Raw genomic sequence first — 17687 nt, forward strand, 5'->3', positions numbered from 1 at the left:
CATGCTGAGTGATTGCAGACACTGCCCACTCACAGAAATGAGCAGCCAGCATCTCCAGCTTTCCTCTTCGTCTACTGGATGGCTTTGGTGCTGTTTCTGGGTTCCTTGGGGACCCAGGCCCTGCTGTGGGAGGGTCAGCAAGGGTCCCGTCTTACTGCCAGTCCTCTGCCAGTGTGCGTCTTCCTGTTGTTGAAGAGCATTTCTTATCATTTGACTGAGAAATTCCATCTTTTCCTCTCCCCCCGCCTGGCGTACGAATCTAACACCCTAGCTCCTCAGATTCTACATCAGCCAGACTCAGCTCATCCTTGCCTCACCCTTTCTCTCGCTTTCCCCATCCTGTTTTTTCTGGGTGTTGGTATGGTCCCACTGCTCTCAGACCCTCGTGTAGACACCTCAGCACCACACCAGCTCCTCATTTAGTCAGGAAGCCCTGCCGGCTGCAATCCCCACAAACCATCCTTCATCTCTCGTCTCACCAGTCATTGTCCTGCCTCTGGGCTCTGGCCATTGCTGGGCTGTGAGCTCCCAGAGCCAGAGACCATGTCCTTTTCCTCTCTCATTCCTTCTCACCTGCCATTCACTCATTCATCATGTGCTGTGTGCTCTCATGTGCTGTGTGCTCTCATGTGCTGTGTGCTCTCGCAGCCAGTGTGAAGTGATGAGTAACAGCTGGGTTCTGCCCCAGGAGCTCGTAGTCTGCCGGAGAAACAGAGATACATCCCTAACATGTCAGTCTCTTACATGTCTCATCCAAGAAGTCACAAATCAACTTCCCAGAGTACTGCTGTAAATTTTACTAAAGACTTTATGGGAAGACAGAGGGAGGCGCTACTTGGCATACCACACAGAAGAAATACATAAAAGTTTCTTTAAAATCTGCCTCCCCCAGGTTTGCCGCCACCCTCACCCTCCCGCCCATGGCAGCTTCCACAGCTCTCCACCTTCTCTGTCAGATCCCTGTGGCCCCAACTGACTCGGTGTCCCCCTCCCCTTGCCTTGTGGCTCTGTTCTCCCTCTTTTCCTGCCTCAGCTATCTCTTGTCTGACTTGAACAGTGTAACCCTCTGACTTTTTTTTGAATTGCATCCCCACTCCCATTTAAACCAAGAGGGCCCCTTTGAAATATGGGGGGAGAGGGTAGAGGTTGTTGTAGTTCTCCTTCCAGCCAGCAGCCGGGGCCCAGTGCTGGAACTGAGACCTGTGTAGCATGCCATGGACACGGCACAGTGTGAATTTGTGTTTCAAAGAGTTTGGGAAGGCTTCCCAGAGGAAGTGATTTTGAACCAGCTCGGGAAGGATGGATAGGAGTTTTCCCAGCACAGCAAACTATCATTTGCCAAAAACTTAAGCAATCATCTGGTGTCACTGTGGAAGAGGAAACTAAGACATGAACTCAGCAAGTTTGTTTTTAGCATTTTAATACATGGAAGATGAATAGACCTCATATTGTGTTTTGGTTTAGAAACATCAGGGATTTATTTTTTGATTTAAGCTAGTTAAAAACTTTTATAAAAGGAAGAGAATTAAGTTTAACAACTAAGAACAGCTCTGAATTTGTCCTAGGTTGAGAGAGGAGGGGAGAACTGATCCTAAAATTATTTTCTTACTCTGTGAAATTTATTAAAAATTTCACAATTACCTAAAATGTTTTAGCAATGTAATGACTTACATTTTTGATGAGTAATGACAGATTCTTGTTATGAGACAATTTGATAGTAAGAAAATCCAAGTCTCTTTACATTGAATGGAAAGAAAATCAGTCCCTCATGGTAGGAAACTGAGTTTATAGTCAAGTGAGAATTTTGCCTCATTGGTTAATTAGCTAACTTAAACTCTTTATTCTTTATTATATAAATCAGTTTTCTAAAGTATAAATGAAGGTATTTTATAGCATAGCATAAATAAATTGCTTATTTTTGTTAAAGGTGATTTCTTCTATAATGAAGTCGCCCCTCCCCCCCCAACTTTTTTTTTTTTAATTTGTACCTTCCTTCCTGGAAAAAAAAAGATACTGTAATATATGAATCTATTTCCAGAAAACAAAAGCTTCCTGGGGATAAATTACCACTGAATCTAAATCTTATGTTCTATTTAAAGAGCAGTTGTATAATTTAAAAAAATCATTAACTTACTTCAAGAAAGAATGGGCAAGTCTTAGTTCCAGAATCAGATTGTGTGGGATTGGGGAGGGAGGACAATATGCTCAGATAGTACCTGACTCATTCTCTTTGCTTTGCAGGACAGTTCTGGGATGAGGCTATGGAAAAGGAGGTGGTTTGTGCTGGCTGATTACTGCTTGTTTTACTACAAAGGTGAGCCAGGGCTCAAGCCCCCAACGCCCGTTGTGCTGTGGTGGCAGGGAAGGCTGGCAATGGTTGTCTTCCCAAGTCCAGTGGCCTGAGCCAACTAAAAACCCATTGATGTGCCAGACTCTTCACTTTCACATATGTGAATGGTTAGTGCCAGTTTTACCATTCCCAGCCAAAGAAATTCCACCTGTTTCTTTTAACTAGCTAGAACCAGCTTGCCTGCTGCTTAGGGTATCTGGCATCATCTCAGCTTCTGCCCCACCTCTGACACAATCTAGAGCGATGGGAAGTCTGGGGAAACCACTGTGCTTGTAATCTGTTGTCTGAATGTGTGGTCTGTGATATTGGATGGGCAACTAAGTTAAGTGGGTTAAGTTGGCCGTGTGAACATTTATTGAGCTCCAGGACATAAAATTAGGGTTGTGCAGCAATGAAAGTGTGGCTCAAAATATAGAGAAGAGTTACAAGGCTAGACTGTTGATAGATGCTTTAGAAGACATCCAGTGGCTTCTCTGGATGTTCATGAGGACCAAGAACTTAATTCCGCATTGGAGAATGTGGGGAGGCGTCCCATAAGAAGAGATGTGTTTTGAGTTGGGATTTTAATGTGTAGAGCTTTGCTTGTGTGCGTGTGCATGTGATATGCACATTACAAGCAGAGGAAACTTCTAGGAGCACAAGAAAGTGGGGTGACAGACCCCTGTGCCAGTGTGGAAGAAGCTCATGGCCGATGAGGTTCAAGAGGAGGGGAGGGCCACGAGGTGAAAGGTGCTTATACTAGGTAGAGGAAGCTGGGCTTTGTTGTATCAGTGGGCAATTAGCCTTTGAGTGGGAGAGTGACAGCACCAACTGTGAGGGAGTTCCCCCTTTTATAAAGATGTTTTGGAGGAGGGAAAGAATGGGCATAGGAGGCAAACTTTCACTTTACCTCTGATGCTTGCTTCACCCAGGATACAGCTCCTTATCCTGAAATATCACCTCAGAAGCCTCAAATTCCCAGGGTGGTACTTCATTCCTGCCTCTGTGTTCCTACAGCACTGGCCTAGGGCTCTTTCAGGAGCTCGCAGGTTGAGCCGACTCATGTAAACACCGTGTTTACATGCCTGTCTGTGTCCTCAAGGGGGGCCTGTCTGACCCACCAGTGTATTTTCAGCAGTAGCACAAAGAAATGTCCCCAGGGAGCACCTGAGGAACAATCAGATTGAGGTAGTCCTGGGAGAGATGAGGGGCCCTGAACATGGGCAGTAGAGTGGACCAGCTGAGGAAGGTGCCAGAAGGTTGTTCTGATGTGTTTTTCCATCCAAAGACAGCCGAGAAGAAGTGGTCCTTGGAAGCATCCCTCTGCCCAGCTACGTGACCTCGCCCGTGGCTCCTGAGGACCGCATAAGTCGCAAGTATTCCTTTAAGGTACAAGCCCCTCTCCATGAGTGCAGCAAATCCATCTTCAGAGGCTTTGTGTTCCTACATACGGCTTCATAAAAACAGTCATTTATGTGTGGAGGGTTAAAAAGTGAAGCAGCTAGAGCTTTTCAGGCTTATGTCAGCAAAATTACACATTCTTTCACAAGAGTAACTTTCTACTTACCAGTACTTTCATTTTTATCTGAGCTTTTGAACCCCCCAGCCTTGCTTAAATATCCAAGCACCCACCCCCCTTTCCTATCACCACTATTCGTGAACTTGCATTTTTAACACAACCCTTCTTGCTCTTTCTTAAGCACTGTAATCAGTCAGTCTCACTGGTATCCAGTCTCTTAGTGCAAATGATGATTCCCCCTATAATGGATTTATAGCCAATTATATTATAAAAGCAAAAGCGCGCTGGGGATTAGGAGCCTGTATATGGATGACATTATTAAGGTTTGTTGGCTTTGTTTATCTTTTTGAAAAGCAATTAGAATCAAGTTTGGTTTGTTTCTAGAACATGGGTGAATCCTAGAGACATCACTTCACCAGCAAAATTCCCCTTCTGTTTCCCTTGTCCCTGTGCCATTTGGAGTGAGTGGAGCCCTGGTCATCAGTGACAGTCCTTGAATGCCCTCTGGCACCTGTGAGGCCAGATGTGGAGGCTCCAGGAAGGTGGTGGTCAGGCCCAACCCTGGGGAGGCCTGCGGCCTTCTCAGGGTCTCCACGCACCTCTTCACTGCTCTTCCTCATGGCTCTGAGGATGGCGAGTGCGGGTGGCTTGAAGGTAGACTTTACTAGCATTTGGAACCTCAGCTTGATGCTAGTGGGCCTGAAGGCCAGTAGCCACGGGGAAATACCCTCTCATGGCTGCTCAGGATAAAAGGCATTGAGACTTGCATTTCCAACTGGGGAAAAGGGCACCTGCCTCCGCTTCTCCTGTGGATCAGCTATTCCCAGGTTGTGGTAGAAGGTGAGTGCCAGACAGTGGGTTCTAACGCAGAGGTTGAACAGAGGTCAAGTTTTCCAGTTGCAAGTAGTTAAAGGGCTATGGAGAAGATGAGATAAGACACCCACCATTCTGTGTGGGTGAAAGGAGAGTGCTGGCATGGCCCGTCCACCGTGTGAGTCTGCAACAGGGCCTGATCGGAGCCCTTGGGGTGGTGGTTAGTCTCATCTCCCTACTACTGCTCTTTCCTGAGCAGACAACTCATCTCAGGTTGCATTGTCCTTCTCTTTCTTTGATTCTCCATGTCCAGTGACACCAGAGTTGTTACAGGCGGTGGATGCTGGTATCTTCATGTTGTGTGATACATCCACAGTACAGCCTTATATATGTAATTCCTTTTACGATGTGAAAAGTACTTTTATCCACACTTTTTTATTTAATGCAAAATCATTGTCATTAGCAGTTTTTAGATTAGGTACACAGAGAGCAGAGAACTTAAGAATCTTTCCCAAAGTCACACAGCTCAACCCTGAAATCTCAGTTGCATTACAGGGCACACTTCTTTCTCTTCTTCTCTGCTTTTCTTCCACTCCTTCTTTTGGTTACTTCATGCACATGCATTGAAGGGAATGATTTGAATTCATGTATATTGCTGTCATTTGGGGGGAGTACTGTCCTAGTCAGTGATTCACAAACCTCTTCTGCACATTACTGGCTATGGAAACATTTTGTTCAAGGGGTTTCAGATTGGTCTTTTGTAGGCAGAAAGTCTTCCTCAGAAAACTTTCCTTTTTAGGGTTGAGCATTGCTATTGGGCAAGCAATTGGGATGATGATGACGTATGTGATTTTTTTTTTTCCCATGGCCAGCATTTGGAATATCCTCACAGTAACTTATTCTATATATATATTTTTCATCTTAACACTTCACTGAGGTGTGAAATAGACTCTAGGAAAACATCTTTTATGCATCTTCGGTTCTTATTCCCCCTCTTTTTGACTTTTTCTTAGAAAGACTTCACTATTGTGAAGTCTTGTCTGGGAGACAGAAAGCAGGCATGTCTTTGGGGGGGGGATCTTGGGGCCTAAGAGTACAGGAAAACTATTGCAGACAGATGTAGTTGTGTTCAGCTGGTTCTCCAGAAAGGACTGATTTCCTGAGTGTGAAAGATGCACTTTTCCTTGGGTTGCAGGGAGGCTGAGTGCTGGGGGGACCCCAAGTTTCAGCCACATCTCCCGGATGAGCCAAGCAGGCCTCTCGGTAGCCTCTAGGGGCCACTCTGCCTGCCATGTCCAGTGGCCTTTTGTGCTCTGCTGGCCCACCTCCTCATTGCACGCTCAGCCCAGTTTGTCCCCTCCGAGCAAGCTTGCCCCTCAGAGCCAACATCTATAGCAGCAGACATCCCCACGCAGCTGAGGCATTTTAATGGAGGAGAAAATCATTACTGCTTCCCTCTCTGAAGACCAGATGTTCTGACTGATGCTTGCAACCGCCCCCCCACCCCCAACCTCAGCAGCAGATAAATCACATCTTGCTTTTTTTTTTTTTAACTTATAACATTCCTCAATTAAGAAAGCAGGCAACATTAGGTTGCAGCAGCATCTGTGCCTTGGTCACCAGTGGAGACCAGAAATATCTTCATATCACATGATAGCTGTATATATCTTGAACTATCATTTATGCTCAAAAGACTTTGAAATTACAATGATTACATCTGCTACTAGATTTGTTATGTAACATATTATTAATGACGCCTGTGTCAGTATATTTTAACATTTAAAAGTACTGTCAGAGTGTCTCTGGTGTCACAGGTTTTAAAGTCTCAGCACTATCGAACTGTCACTAGCGCTACTGCAGCCTGAGTTTGACCCCAGCCAGGGAGCTGACCCACATGGCCCAGCAGACCTCTCCTGTCTCACCTGCTGCTCCCTCAGCAGTGTTTTTCAGTAGACCTGCCTGTTCTGCTCCCCACTCTGTCTCTGGTAATCCTCTCACCACCACCCCCAAACTTCTGGTCTGGACCCCAATTCTTGTATGCATAAATAAATAAAAATAGATCTTTGAAAAAATGTTTTCATAACTCTAGTTCAATATAGTACATTTCCTTTATTTTCTATTGTGCCCTTCAAGACATACTGAGTTTATATCATTCACCAAACTGTCAAAAGGTTATACCCCTTTGCTCTGGATTCTGGTTAAAGCCCAGCGGAGAGACATGGCTTTTCACTAATTTATTTATATTCAGCAAACTTTTATTGCATTCCTTTGTTCTAATTGACAGGGTACAGATGCTGGAGCTATAACAATGAGAAACACCCCTTGCCTGTGTGCATTTATATTCTAGAGTTTCTGTATAAGCTTGGGAGTTACTAGGAGATCAGAAAAGACTAAGAACAAAACTGTCCTTTTTTCCTCCTCTTTCAGTATTTTGTCTATAACTCAAAACCGTGTCCTCCTCTCTGTTCACCATCTCCCTCTTCTAGATCACTAATTTATCAATAGAACAGCTTGGCATGTAGTGAGTGCTCTGGAAGTGTTGGTTACCACTGAACTGCTTCCGCCTTTTACTTCCTTTGCAGCCTCCAACCCATCCTTCATACTTTTCCTAAATTGTACTTTTGATATAATTGCTCTTCTACCTTAAACTCCATTGCTTTCAGAATAAAGCCTGATTTTGGCTTATCTCTCCAGCTTATCTCTAACCACACACACACATTTTTTAAAACAGTTTTTTTCCCCCAAGATTTATTTATTTATGCATACAGAACTGGGTTACAGGCCAGAAGTGCACGGGCAGTGAGAGGATTCACCAGAGACAGAGTGGGGGGCAGAACAGGCAGATCGATGAAGTACACTGCTGAGGGGAACAGCGGGTGAGTCAGGAGAGGTCTGCCGCACCACGTGGATACCTCCAGGATGGGGATCGAACTCATGCTGAAGTGGCTTGCACTGCTGCGCTTTAATCTGGTGTGCCACCAGGGAGGACCACTAACCACATAGATATTTAACCCCCTTCCATCTTTTACCTTCCCTCCAGGCATATGCAGTTGCTTGAAGGCCCAAGAACATTTCTTGCTCACAGACTTTTGCTTGACCTTCAGCTACAGCTGGGTTTATCCTTCCCCAACTCTTACTTGTCCTTCAGCTCTCTGCTTAAAGGTCACCTCCACCAGGCAGTCTGCCCTGAACCCAGGGGGCAGGTTAGGTACCCACCCTTCTTCCTGCATCCACAGTTCTCATTGTCACCAAAAAATGGTTGCTGACTCTTCAGAGCATTCATCAGGAAGCCAGGCACCAGCTAGTTCTTCCTGGTGCCCGGGAAATAGTACCTTGCAGTGGAAATTTTGTGGTCATTGATACTTTGTCCATTTCCCAAGTCGTGGTGAGTTCAGGTTTACCTGCATTTCATGTTTAGTTGTCTAAATCAGTAATGGGAAGGGGGGAAGCAGAGCAGAGTCCTTCAAAATTTCTGGAAAATGTTCTCAGTAAACCATCTTAGGTTACTCAAGGGAGTGCTTATCCCAAAATCTTTTGTTATTGCCACCTCTGTCCCTTGCTAACACAGGAAGACTCCTTTCTGGGCCAGTGAGATGACACACAAGGAAGGAAATTAGGTTTGCCTGGGGCCTGGGTTACCTTTGCACCAGGCTATATGGATTTAGCTGTGCGAAATGTTAGAAACAGGTTTATATTTAATGTGCATTTTCGACCTGGGATGTTAAAGTGAGGGAATGAGAAGTAAATGCTCACAGCTCATCTGAGAGATTTCATCCATGATCATTGGTGATTCTAGAAGCATTTTATTGTGCAGTTTTTAATCAGTTCCCCCGTTTTGTTTCCTCTGACTGGCTCTTGCATGAGGTTAGCCTTTCACCGTGAATCCACATTATCAGGGCCGTGATCAGATTCTGGAAAATACATGGGAACATTGTACACAGAAGCTTTTCATCCACTCAACAGATATTTGCTGAGCACCTACTGTGTGCCAAACACTGGTCGGGAAGCTACACTAGTGAACAAAACAAACTCCTTGCTCTCATGGAGCTTATATTTTAAAGGAGACAGATTGATAAATGTGTAAAATGAACAATGCCAGGGGTGAAGAATATGTCACTAGCCCTGCAAATCTGAGAAAGTTACTTAATATCTCCAAGCTTCATTTGCCACATCTGTGAAATAAAGAATCTGCCCCTCCCTCTTAAGGCTGTTGGAGTTAAAATGAGAGATTATGGTTGTGGAAGCTGTCAGGGGACAAGTATTAGGCACTCAGTCACGCTTTCTATTTCGACACCACCTCCCCATGTAGGTTTGGTGATGTTGTTCCTGGAAAATTTATTTATTTATTTTTAAACAATTCATTGCATCATCCTTCATTTTTGTACAGCGTGCGATTTCCCCATGAATTTCCCACCACCGTTTCACCCGTACTCCATTGCCATAGACCTTTGTGTTCGTCCCACCCCTGTCCGGATCCCTCTCCCTCCTCCTAACCTTACAGAATGCCTCTGTTGTTTCTGGCAAATTTAAAAGAATGGGTTCTATTTATCAGGGTACAAAGGGGGAAAACTGGTGCTGCCTCTTGTTTGCAATCCCAACCAGGTGCTTTTCAGAGCTCGCTTCTAGTACCTCTTCACCAGGTCTTTGCAAGGAGACATGTGAAAAAGCTCTTTGAGGTTCCAAGCACGCAGTAGGTATGCATGCAAGTGTTTTCAGTCAGATGTGAGACAGCTGTCAAATGTTGTAGTACCTCCCTGGAGAGACAGAACACAGCTGCTTTTACAGGCTTACCTCGCATTGCATGCCCTAGCAGTGAAGCACGGTGAGCACCTGCACCAAGCCACCTGCCTTTGCAGCCAACTTTGACTCAATTCCAGTCTGATAGTAGCCGAAGCAGAGATCTGTGTGCTAGGAACTTTCAGAAGAACTGAACCTGGGATTCCTGAGAGCTGCTTTTACAGAATGAGGATTAAGTTTAAAGTCTGCTTCTCACACAAGCCTTAATTGTATTCCCCTCCCTGAGCAGAAATAAGCAGGAAGCAGGTACAGCTGTGTGGCTTTTAGTGTGGGGAGCAGACACAGCTGTCACACAAAGAAAGGGGAACCCAAGGTATGATGTTTTCCAGGTGTGTCAACAAGGCTGGTAGTGCTTGGGCTTTTAGTCTGGCCAGGCTGTCTCCTTGGTTTTGCTCCTGGAAGTGAGGGTTCCCTAAACTGTCTGACCTGGGTTTCCATCTCTTTGTTTCCAGGCCGTGCACACAGGGATGCGAGCGCTCATCGGTAACAGCTCCACAGGGGGCCCTCAAGCGGAGCAGTCAGGCATGAGGACCTACTACTTCAGCGCCGACACCCTGGAGGACATGAACGCTTGGGTGAGGGCCATGAACCAGGCCGCACAGGTGCTGTCTCGATCATCACTGAAGAGGTGAGTCCTGAGGGAGGGCTCCTGCCAGAGAGTGCCTTACATTAGGATGGGGGCTCGCATAGGAACTCTTGGGTCCCAAGCCCTACTGCTCATTTACTCATATTAAGCACTGCCCTCTTTGAAGTTCCTTTTTAACTATGAACTTTTCCAGGAGGAGGCGGCACATAGAGCTGGCATCTTGCCTGTCAGATTGGGAAGCTTCCCTGATGTTACCTGGTCATGGAAAGTAGCATGTGTGTGTTCAGTTTTTCTTCTTGATATGTGGCAGAAGGGGACCATCTTGTGCTCCCCATCTTGGGGAGTGGGGAGGACGGGCAGGCAAGACCTTGCTCACCAAAAATGTGACACAGGCTGCCCACCATCTTGCATGGGACCAACCTGGGAGCCACCTTCCAGCTGCTCCTTCTCTCAGGTGGGCCGAGCATGGTATCGTCAAGGGTCCGAAATAGTCCTGAGTCTCTTGGCACTTCCTTAAGAGGAAGCGGAGGAGGAATACGAGTGGAGGTGGGGAGCTGGGAGTAGGGTGCCCTGGAAAGGCCAGGGTGTGCGTTAGCCTTCTGACTCAGGCCTCATGCTTCACTATCTGGATCCTCTGTTTAGATGCCGTAGAGACACTCTGCTCTCCCTAGACTGCACAGAATAGTTTAAAATGTTGTTCTTTTAGTGAGGCTTGAAACAAGAGGGTGGCCCAGGAGCCTAAAGGCAGTATGCTTATCAGTGACTGCAAATGGATTTCCCACGATGTGTTTAAGTTGTCCACTTTTCCAACTCACATGTCTGTGATTTTTGGTATTAGAGGTACTTGCTAGCTTCACAGTCTCTGTCTTGATGCCAACAGATCTTTGGTACAGCTAGTGACCCAGGTTGGTATCCAGCCCTACTCTCCGGAGCGTCTATAATACCTCAGTCAGACATTTGTCATGTTGGTTTGTTGTCGTTTCCCTTCTGTGCACCTTTCAGTACCCTCGGATGGGATCGATTCGATGGTATTTTCTGTATGTGTGACGCCTACAGAAATGGTGAGCGAGTGAGTGAGAGATTGAAAGAATGAATGATTGCATTGACCATGACAGGATCAAAGACTTGGCAGTTTCCACATGGGCCTAGAATTATAACTATTAACTGTAGATATTCAGTCAAGTGTGACTCTACCTCCTGAATTTCTCTGTCATGTCTGTGATGGTGATAGGAGAAGTTCTACCATTAGTCTACAGGCATTGTTCACCGTGACATTTCCTTTGTCTTTCCAGGACAGGGCAACTTGGGTGGTCTTGCCACATCTTGCACTTGCTGGTCCCTAATGCTTCTGCTCCCCAGTTGCTTTTGTTTTCATTATATATTTGTACATATGTGTATATAGTTAAATATAACTCGGTGTAAGTTTATATATAGCAAACGAAGACATTTTTTATTTAAATGCTAAACCAAAGACAAATATATCCTTTTCACCCTTCTACAGAAATCTCTATCAGTTTAATGGGATCCTTTAGACTTTTCTGTTCATTTATATACATACATGCAGGTTTAGAATATATAAATGTGTGCATTTTAACACATGGATGATAACTTTTTGAAAGTCATTCTGTATCAGTGTATATGATTCAACCTTATTTTTCACTGCTGTGTGGTATTAAATGGTATAGATGTGCCATCATATATTTAAGTTTGTGCCAAATTTTGGAGTTTATTTTTTCTAATCTCTTGCTGTTATAAATAGTTTGTAATGGGAAACCGTGTACAGGCTTCTGCACGTGTAATCTTTTTTTAAACATGATTTATTTATTTATGTATACAAGAGCTAGGGTGTAGGCCAGAGATAGTGGGGGGAGAGGTAAGAGGATTCACCAGAGACAGAGTGGAGAGCAGAACAGGCAGATGTGCTGAAATACACTGCTGAGATTGAGCAGCGGGCAAAATAGGAGTGGTCTTTTGCGCCACGTGGGTCAGCTCCCTGGTCAGGAATTGAACTCATGCTGCAGTGGCTGCAGACAGCTTCCTAGTGCTGCATCTTAATCCCTTGTGCCATCAGGGAGGCCCCTGTATGTGTGAATCTTTCAAATTTGTCAAAATACAATGTGTTTTTAATTTTAGTCTGCACTACCACTTTGCCCTTTGAAGAAGCTTGTACTGTCCTCTACGCCCTGTTTTCCCAAAGCCTGACCAATAGTTGGTGTTGTCAACCTTTTGCATGTTAGGTGAGCTGCTACCTAGGCAGAGAGTCTGCTTATTTTAGTGTGTATTCCTATGATAGTGGTGGTCATTTATGCTCATCGGCTGTATTCCCTCTTCAGTGAATTGCTTGTATCTAGCCTCTGCCCATTTTTTACTGTTATTTGCCTTTCCCCCATGCTTTTCCTACATGCTCTCAAATCTGCAGGGATGCAGTTCATTCAGCCTCTTGTAGAAGGGGGTTGGTGGAAGGTTCTCCAGTCTCATGGTTAATGAATCTGTTTCCCCCCTTTTTTGAAAATCAGGTTGCTGCTTGTCAGGATCCAATATTCTGGGCCTCTTTCATGTTCTCTGAGATGCCCAGAAAGTTTACTGAGACCATCTCCAGTTTCCCTGCTGACCCTGGTGTGCCAGCAGCAGGGCCTGGCACTCAGATGCCCAGGACTGGGCTTTCCTTTCTCCTCCCACCTTGGACTTCAGTCTCTTGGCAAAAGAGTTCACTTGCATGGTGACAAGCAGTCTTCTTGATGAACATATGGCACTAAAGGTAGAGGTTAAAGAATTCAGCTTTATTTTTGTTGTGTCATCTTCCCCAAACAGATTCCTGTTTCTCAGATTTTTTAAAAGCCCTGCCCTGTTATTTTAATTCTTAGAAAAATTAGAAAGCTTGTCTTTTTCTTCTTCGTCTTCGTCTTCTTCTTCTTCTTTTTTTTTTTGCTTTGCTTTTAATAAGGAAATCTTGGCTTCTAGATTTTATCTCTTGCTAACCTTCAGCTGGGCCCCTTTTTCTGGACTTAGGCCTTCCATTTCTTGCTCACATGCTTTCATAACCTGGTCTCCCAGAGAACCCTGCGCTGTTACACTGGCTTCCTTAGGTCACTGATGGCGGATGGGTTCATTCAATGACCTACCTTGCTCAGTTCTTCTGCATCAGAGATAATCTGAGAAGATCAGGATTATCAGGGTAAACTACTATGATTGATAAGTGTTGTCTGCTGCGAGCCATTCAGGAGTAATTGCAAGTAGGCCTTGTTTACCTTTCCCTACCTGGAGATCTTGTGTTGACTGCCAGCATCTACTTAGGAATTGCTCCTTCCCTTGTCTGTTGGGCCGCTTTCCCTTTTAGGCTCTGAGGCCATTATACTGTCTCTTCATTTCTTCTAAACCTTCATTCTTATTATGTTCTTAATATAACTCTTCAAATCCCATTGTCTTTGCCCAAGGTTCCTTTCTTATTTATTTTAACAAAAAATTATTTATTTATGCATACAAGTACTGGGGTACAGACCAGAGGTGAGAGGATCCACCAGAGATAGAATGGGGTGCAGAACAGATGGATTGATTGAAATACACTGCTGAGGGGTGGGCCAGGAGAGGTCTGATGTGCCATGTGTGTCAGCTCCCTGACTGGGGATTGAACTCATGCTACAGTGGCTTCAATAGCTTTATAGTGCTGCAGTTTAACTGGTTACGCCATCAGGGAGGGCACTGGTTCCTTCCTTATTTAAAAACAAAAAGAGGGCCCTCCCTGGTGGTGCAAATAGGATGCAGCACTGCAAGCTAACTGCAGCTGCTTCAGTGAAGTTCTATCCCTGTCCCCAAAGGTGACCCACATGGCACAGCAGACATCTCCTGACCCACCCGCTGCTCCCCTCAGCAGTGTACTTCACTGATCTACCTGTTCTGCTCCCTGATCTGTCTCTGGTGAAGCCTCTCACTGCCCCTGCATCTCTGGCTTGTACCCAGTTCTGTATGCATAAATAAATAAATCTTAAAAAAAAAAAAAAAAGAACTTGCTCTGCTTCTGACTCAGAATAATGACAGAATAAAATTTCCTTTTAAATTGTCAACCAAACAAATCCATACTTAGTAAATGTTCAGTTTCTCCAGAATAACATGTTCAGACATTTGGTTAGTTAGAATTATTGATTAGGCAGGAGTAAATCTTGCCTCTCCTCCAGTTTGATGATATGTTTTAGGAAACTTCTCTCTGTTATGTGGGTGGTTCTGATGTTCTCTCCCCTCCTGATTCTCATCCAGACGATTTTGTCATTCATACAGGCAGATGCTTTCCTACAGTGGCTACAATAGCTTGCAGGTAACAGAAAATGTAGACAAATTTATCTTAAAAAGGGGCATAGAATTTATTGGTTCATATCACTAAAAACTCAGGATAGCTCTAGCTTTAGAAACAGCTGGCTTCCAGGGTTAGACAATATTACTACATTCTGTGGGTGCTGCCCGCCTCTGGGTTGGGTATTTCTTTAAGTCCATGTGTAAGGTCCTGGCAGATCTAGGATCTGCTGGTGAAAGAACTGCCATGGCCCCAGACTCCTGTCATCCAGGTTAAAGTCTAGAAGCAAAGTGCCAGAGTCTTGTCCAGGAGCTCTGAGATGCATTCTGATTAGATAGATTCAAATCACCTTATACCCCAAGCATATGCTGTGGCCAGGGGATAACTTGCTGATCAGCGCAGGCCTGGGGTACACGTGTCACTTCTGAGGACCAGAGCCCTTCCCAGACGGTGGGGATGAGCATGAGGTAGAGTGTGAAGTGGGTGTGGGAGTCTAAGTAAACCTTAGGGCTGTGGGCAGAGGAGGGAGAAGAGATTTCTTGGGATGGCTAAAGGAAGCACAAACAACCAATATCCTGGCCAACTGACTCACCCCTCACTTCCCACTGTGCCTATGCATTTTCTTCTAAGTGTCTCTGCCCAAAGAGGTTCATCTCTGCAGTCAGCTAGACCTGACTGCAGCTTCTTCTACTTTCTAGCTATGTCACCTGTGCAATATACAGATGCTTTGAAAGCCTCCATTTTTCTTAGTCCACAAGATCGTTATAAGAATTAAACCAACGATGTAAGTATTTACACATAAGTAGCCTTATTTCTGAGACGTTGTCAGTGCTGTTATCACAGACGCTGGCTTCCACGGGCTTTGGTTTAATAATGTCACTGGTACTTTTTCTCTATGCTCCACCATTTCACCCTTACTTCTCTGGGTTAATGGTATGAATGAACTGAGGTGAGTCTAACCTGAGCAAATCATACTCATCCCCTCCTGGACATGACCCCAGCCCAGCAGTGTGGGTTATTGTTCTGCAACCCAGGTTCCCCACAGCGATGACCCTTCAGCTCTTCCCACATATCCTGTGACCCAGGAGCGCACCAACAGCCCTCGCTGCACCTTTTCCCTGTCCTCCCATTTGCTACACGGGCTTCAGCGGCCTTTGATAGACTCATTCAGACAATCTTGAGAACTCACCCTCGCTGAGGGGCACCAGTGCTACTGATGGACTCTGCCCTCTACTTCCTTCTGTTCATAATTTCTTCTCTCCCTCTCCCAGGACCAGACTTGACACTGGTTTTTGATTCCCTGGCTTTCCGACTTCCCTGCTGGATTGCATCTTCTCTTGTCTGCATGTAGTGAGTGCTTGCTCACTCAGTGGTGCCGGTAGTGCCACACCTCACCCCCTCAGAGACAGTTTCTTATAACCTGGTACTTACATGGGCATCCGCAGCCCCTGGGCTCGATGGCACTGACCTTGCAGGAATGCTGTAGGCATTGAAAAGATGGTTTCTATCAAGTTCCCAGCACACAGTAGGGTTCAGCATGTGATAACAGTAACTGTGTATTGGTCACAAAGGGCAAATGACCCACCTGCGACAGCCGAAGGAGCTGGGAAGCCAGTGAGGCTGTGTCTGAATGCGACTGACTCCGTTTGAGCCTTTGTGGTTGGAATTGACGTGCCCTGTTAGAAGGAAGAGGGAAGGATTTTCCAGGCAGGAATGAACAAAGCCAGAAGCATAGTAGCCACTGAACCTCTTTTTCTTCTTCTTCATCTGGTCTGTCCCCCTAAATGCCCAGAGGCCAGGAGCCATGCCACTGATGCAGGAGCAGCGCCATGCTGCAGTCTTGTGCTTCATTTATTCTTCATTCTTGCTGTACTGTTACTTCATTTATTCTTCATTCTTGCCCTTCTGGGGACAGTACCTCCTGGAAGTTGGGGAGTGCATTGTCAGAGCTGTCAAACCCTTTATTGTTAATTCAAGACCAGCATAAAAGGTAGTCAGATACCTTCTCCTGCCCCAGGGGAACTGCCCTATTTAACTCTGGGGAAAAGAAAAAAACAGTGCCGGCTCCGTTTCTCTCCAGCCATTTCCTTCCTGAAATACTAGGAACTAATACAGGAAAACAGGTCTGCTGTAGAGCTCCTGAGAGAACCTGGCCCCTCTTTTCTCCTCAATCTTTTGTTCAAATCTATGGGCTGTGCCCTGGGTGGCTTCTAGCTTTTGAGCCCACCCTCCTTTTGAGATTGAGGCTGGGTGCTTGGGACTGAGCATCAGTCTGCAAACAGGTTGAACTGGTTTCCTAGGACTTGTGCTATCTAGCCTGGCTCAGACCAAACTCTCCAAGAATATCAGTGGCTGGCCCTGTCCTTAGGGCATAGGGAGGGTTGCTCCTGTGGGGCTGAGACAAAGGATGTGCCTGCCCAGAGGCCAACAGTCAACCAAGCCAGTCTATTCCTGTTCCCACCGGAGCCTTGGAATAAGATTTAATGTGTGTGATGTGTGCGTGTATGTGTTTAGAATTAAGATAAAAGGGAATATTATTTTCTGGTAAGATCAAGGGATTGGAGACAAAATAAAATAATAATCAGGGCATAGTTGCTTGGCATGAAATGTTAACTTCCAAGTTTTTTTCTTTTTTTAAGATTTATTTATTTATGCATACAAGAACTGGGGTATAGGCCAGAGGTGTGGGGTAGTGGGGGGAGGTGAGAGGATTCACCAGAGACAGAGTGGGGAGCAGAACAGGCAGATTGATGAAGTACACTGCTGAGAGGAGCAGCAGGTGGGTCAGGAGAGGTCTGCCAAGCCACCTCCCTGGCCAGAGATCGAGCTTATGCTGCGGTGGCTGTGGCTGTTGCTTTGTAGTGCTGTGCTTTAACCCATTGCACCACCAGGGAGGGCCCCAACTTCCAAGTTCTTAAGAGAAAAGGAATAAGAAGCAAGAAGCATTCCTGATCTGTGATGTGTGTTCTTCCCACTCACAGGGGAAACGAGAATGCTTTCAAGACATGTGCCCTTGGTTGAGGTCCTGAAAATGGAGGGACCCAATCCCTGCTAATAAGAAGCTTGCTTGGCTCCTAATACAAAGAGTACATTAGGTTGCTAGAACTAGAAAAACTTAACTTAGGATATTATAATCAAATTGGGGTTTTTTCTTTTTTTCTTTTTTTTTTTCTCATGTAATAGGAATCCAGAGGTAGAAGTCCAGGCTCCTCCTGGACCAGGATGGAGGCCATCAGGGACCAGGTTCCTCCTCATTTTCTAGCCAGCTTTTAACAGGGGGTTCTCGTTATTTTTATCACCTTGCAGTCCAGCGTAGAGTCTAAGTTCCAGGCAGGGAGAAGGGGAGGGTGAGCTGAGA

At 45.4% G+C, this 17687-nt stretch overlaps 1 protein-coding gene across 2 annotated transcripts in view; it reads left to right on the plus strand.

The window, feature by feature from the left end:
• Window positions 1–17687, plus strand: part of PLEKHA7 (pleckstrin homology domain containing, family A member 7) — a 79526-nt gene that overhangs the window by 14362 nt on the left and 47477 nt on the right. The window contains exons 4-6 of one of the 2 annotated variants that reach the window (XM_012725661.1): window positions 2242–2314; window positions 3618–3718; window positions 9911–10086. In XM_012725661.1, coding sequence (XP_012581115.1) covers window positions 2242–2314; window positions 3618–3718; window positions 9911–10086 — 350 coding nt within the window. Of the gene's footprint in view, window positions 1–2241; window positions 2315–3617; window positions 3719–9910; window positions 10087–17687 lie in introns of those variants that run through there. The other variant, XM_012725660.1, reaches the window with a different exon arrangement.

This window comes from Condylura cristata, unplaced genomic scaffold (assembly GCF_000260355.1).
Source record: "Condylura cristata isolate star-nosed mole 26May11 unplaced genomic scaffold, ConCri1.0 scaffold00015, whole genome shotgun sequence".
NCBI lineage: Eukaryota > Metazoa > Chordata > Mammalia > Eulipotyphla > Talpidae > Condylura > Condylura cristata.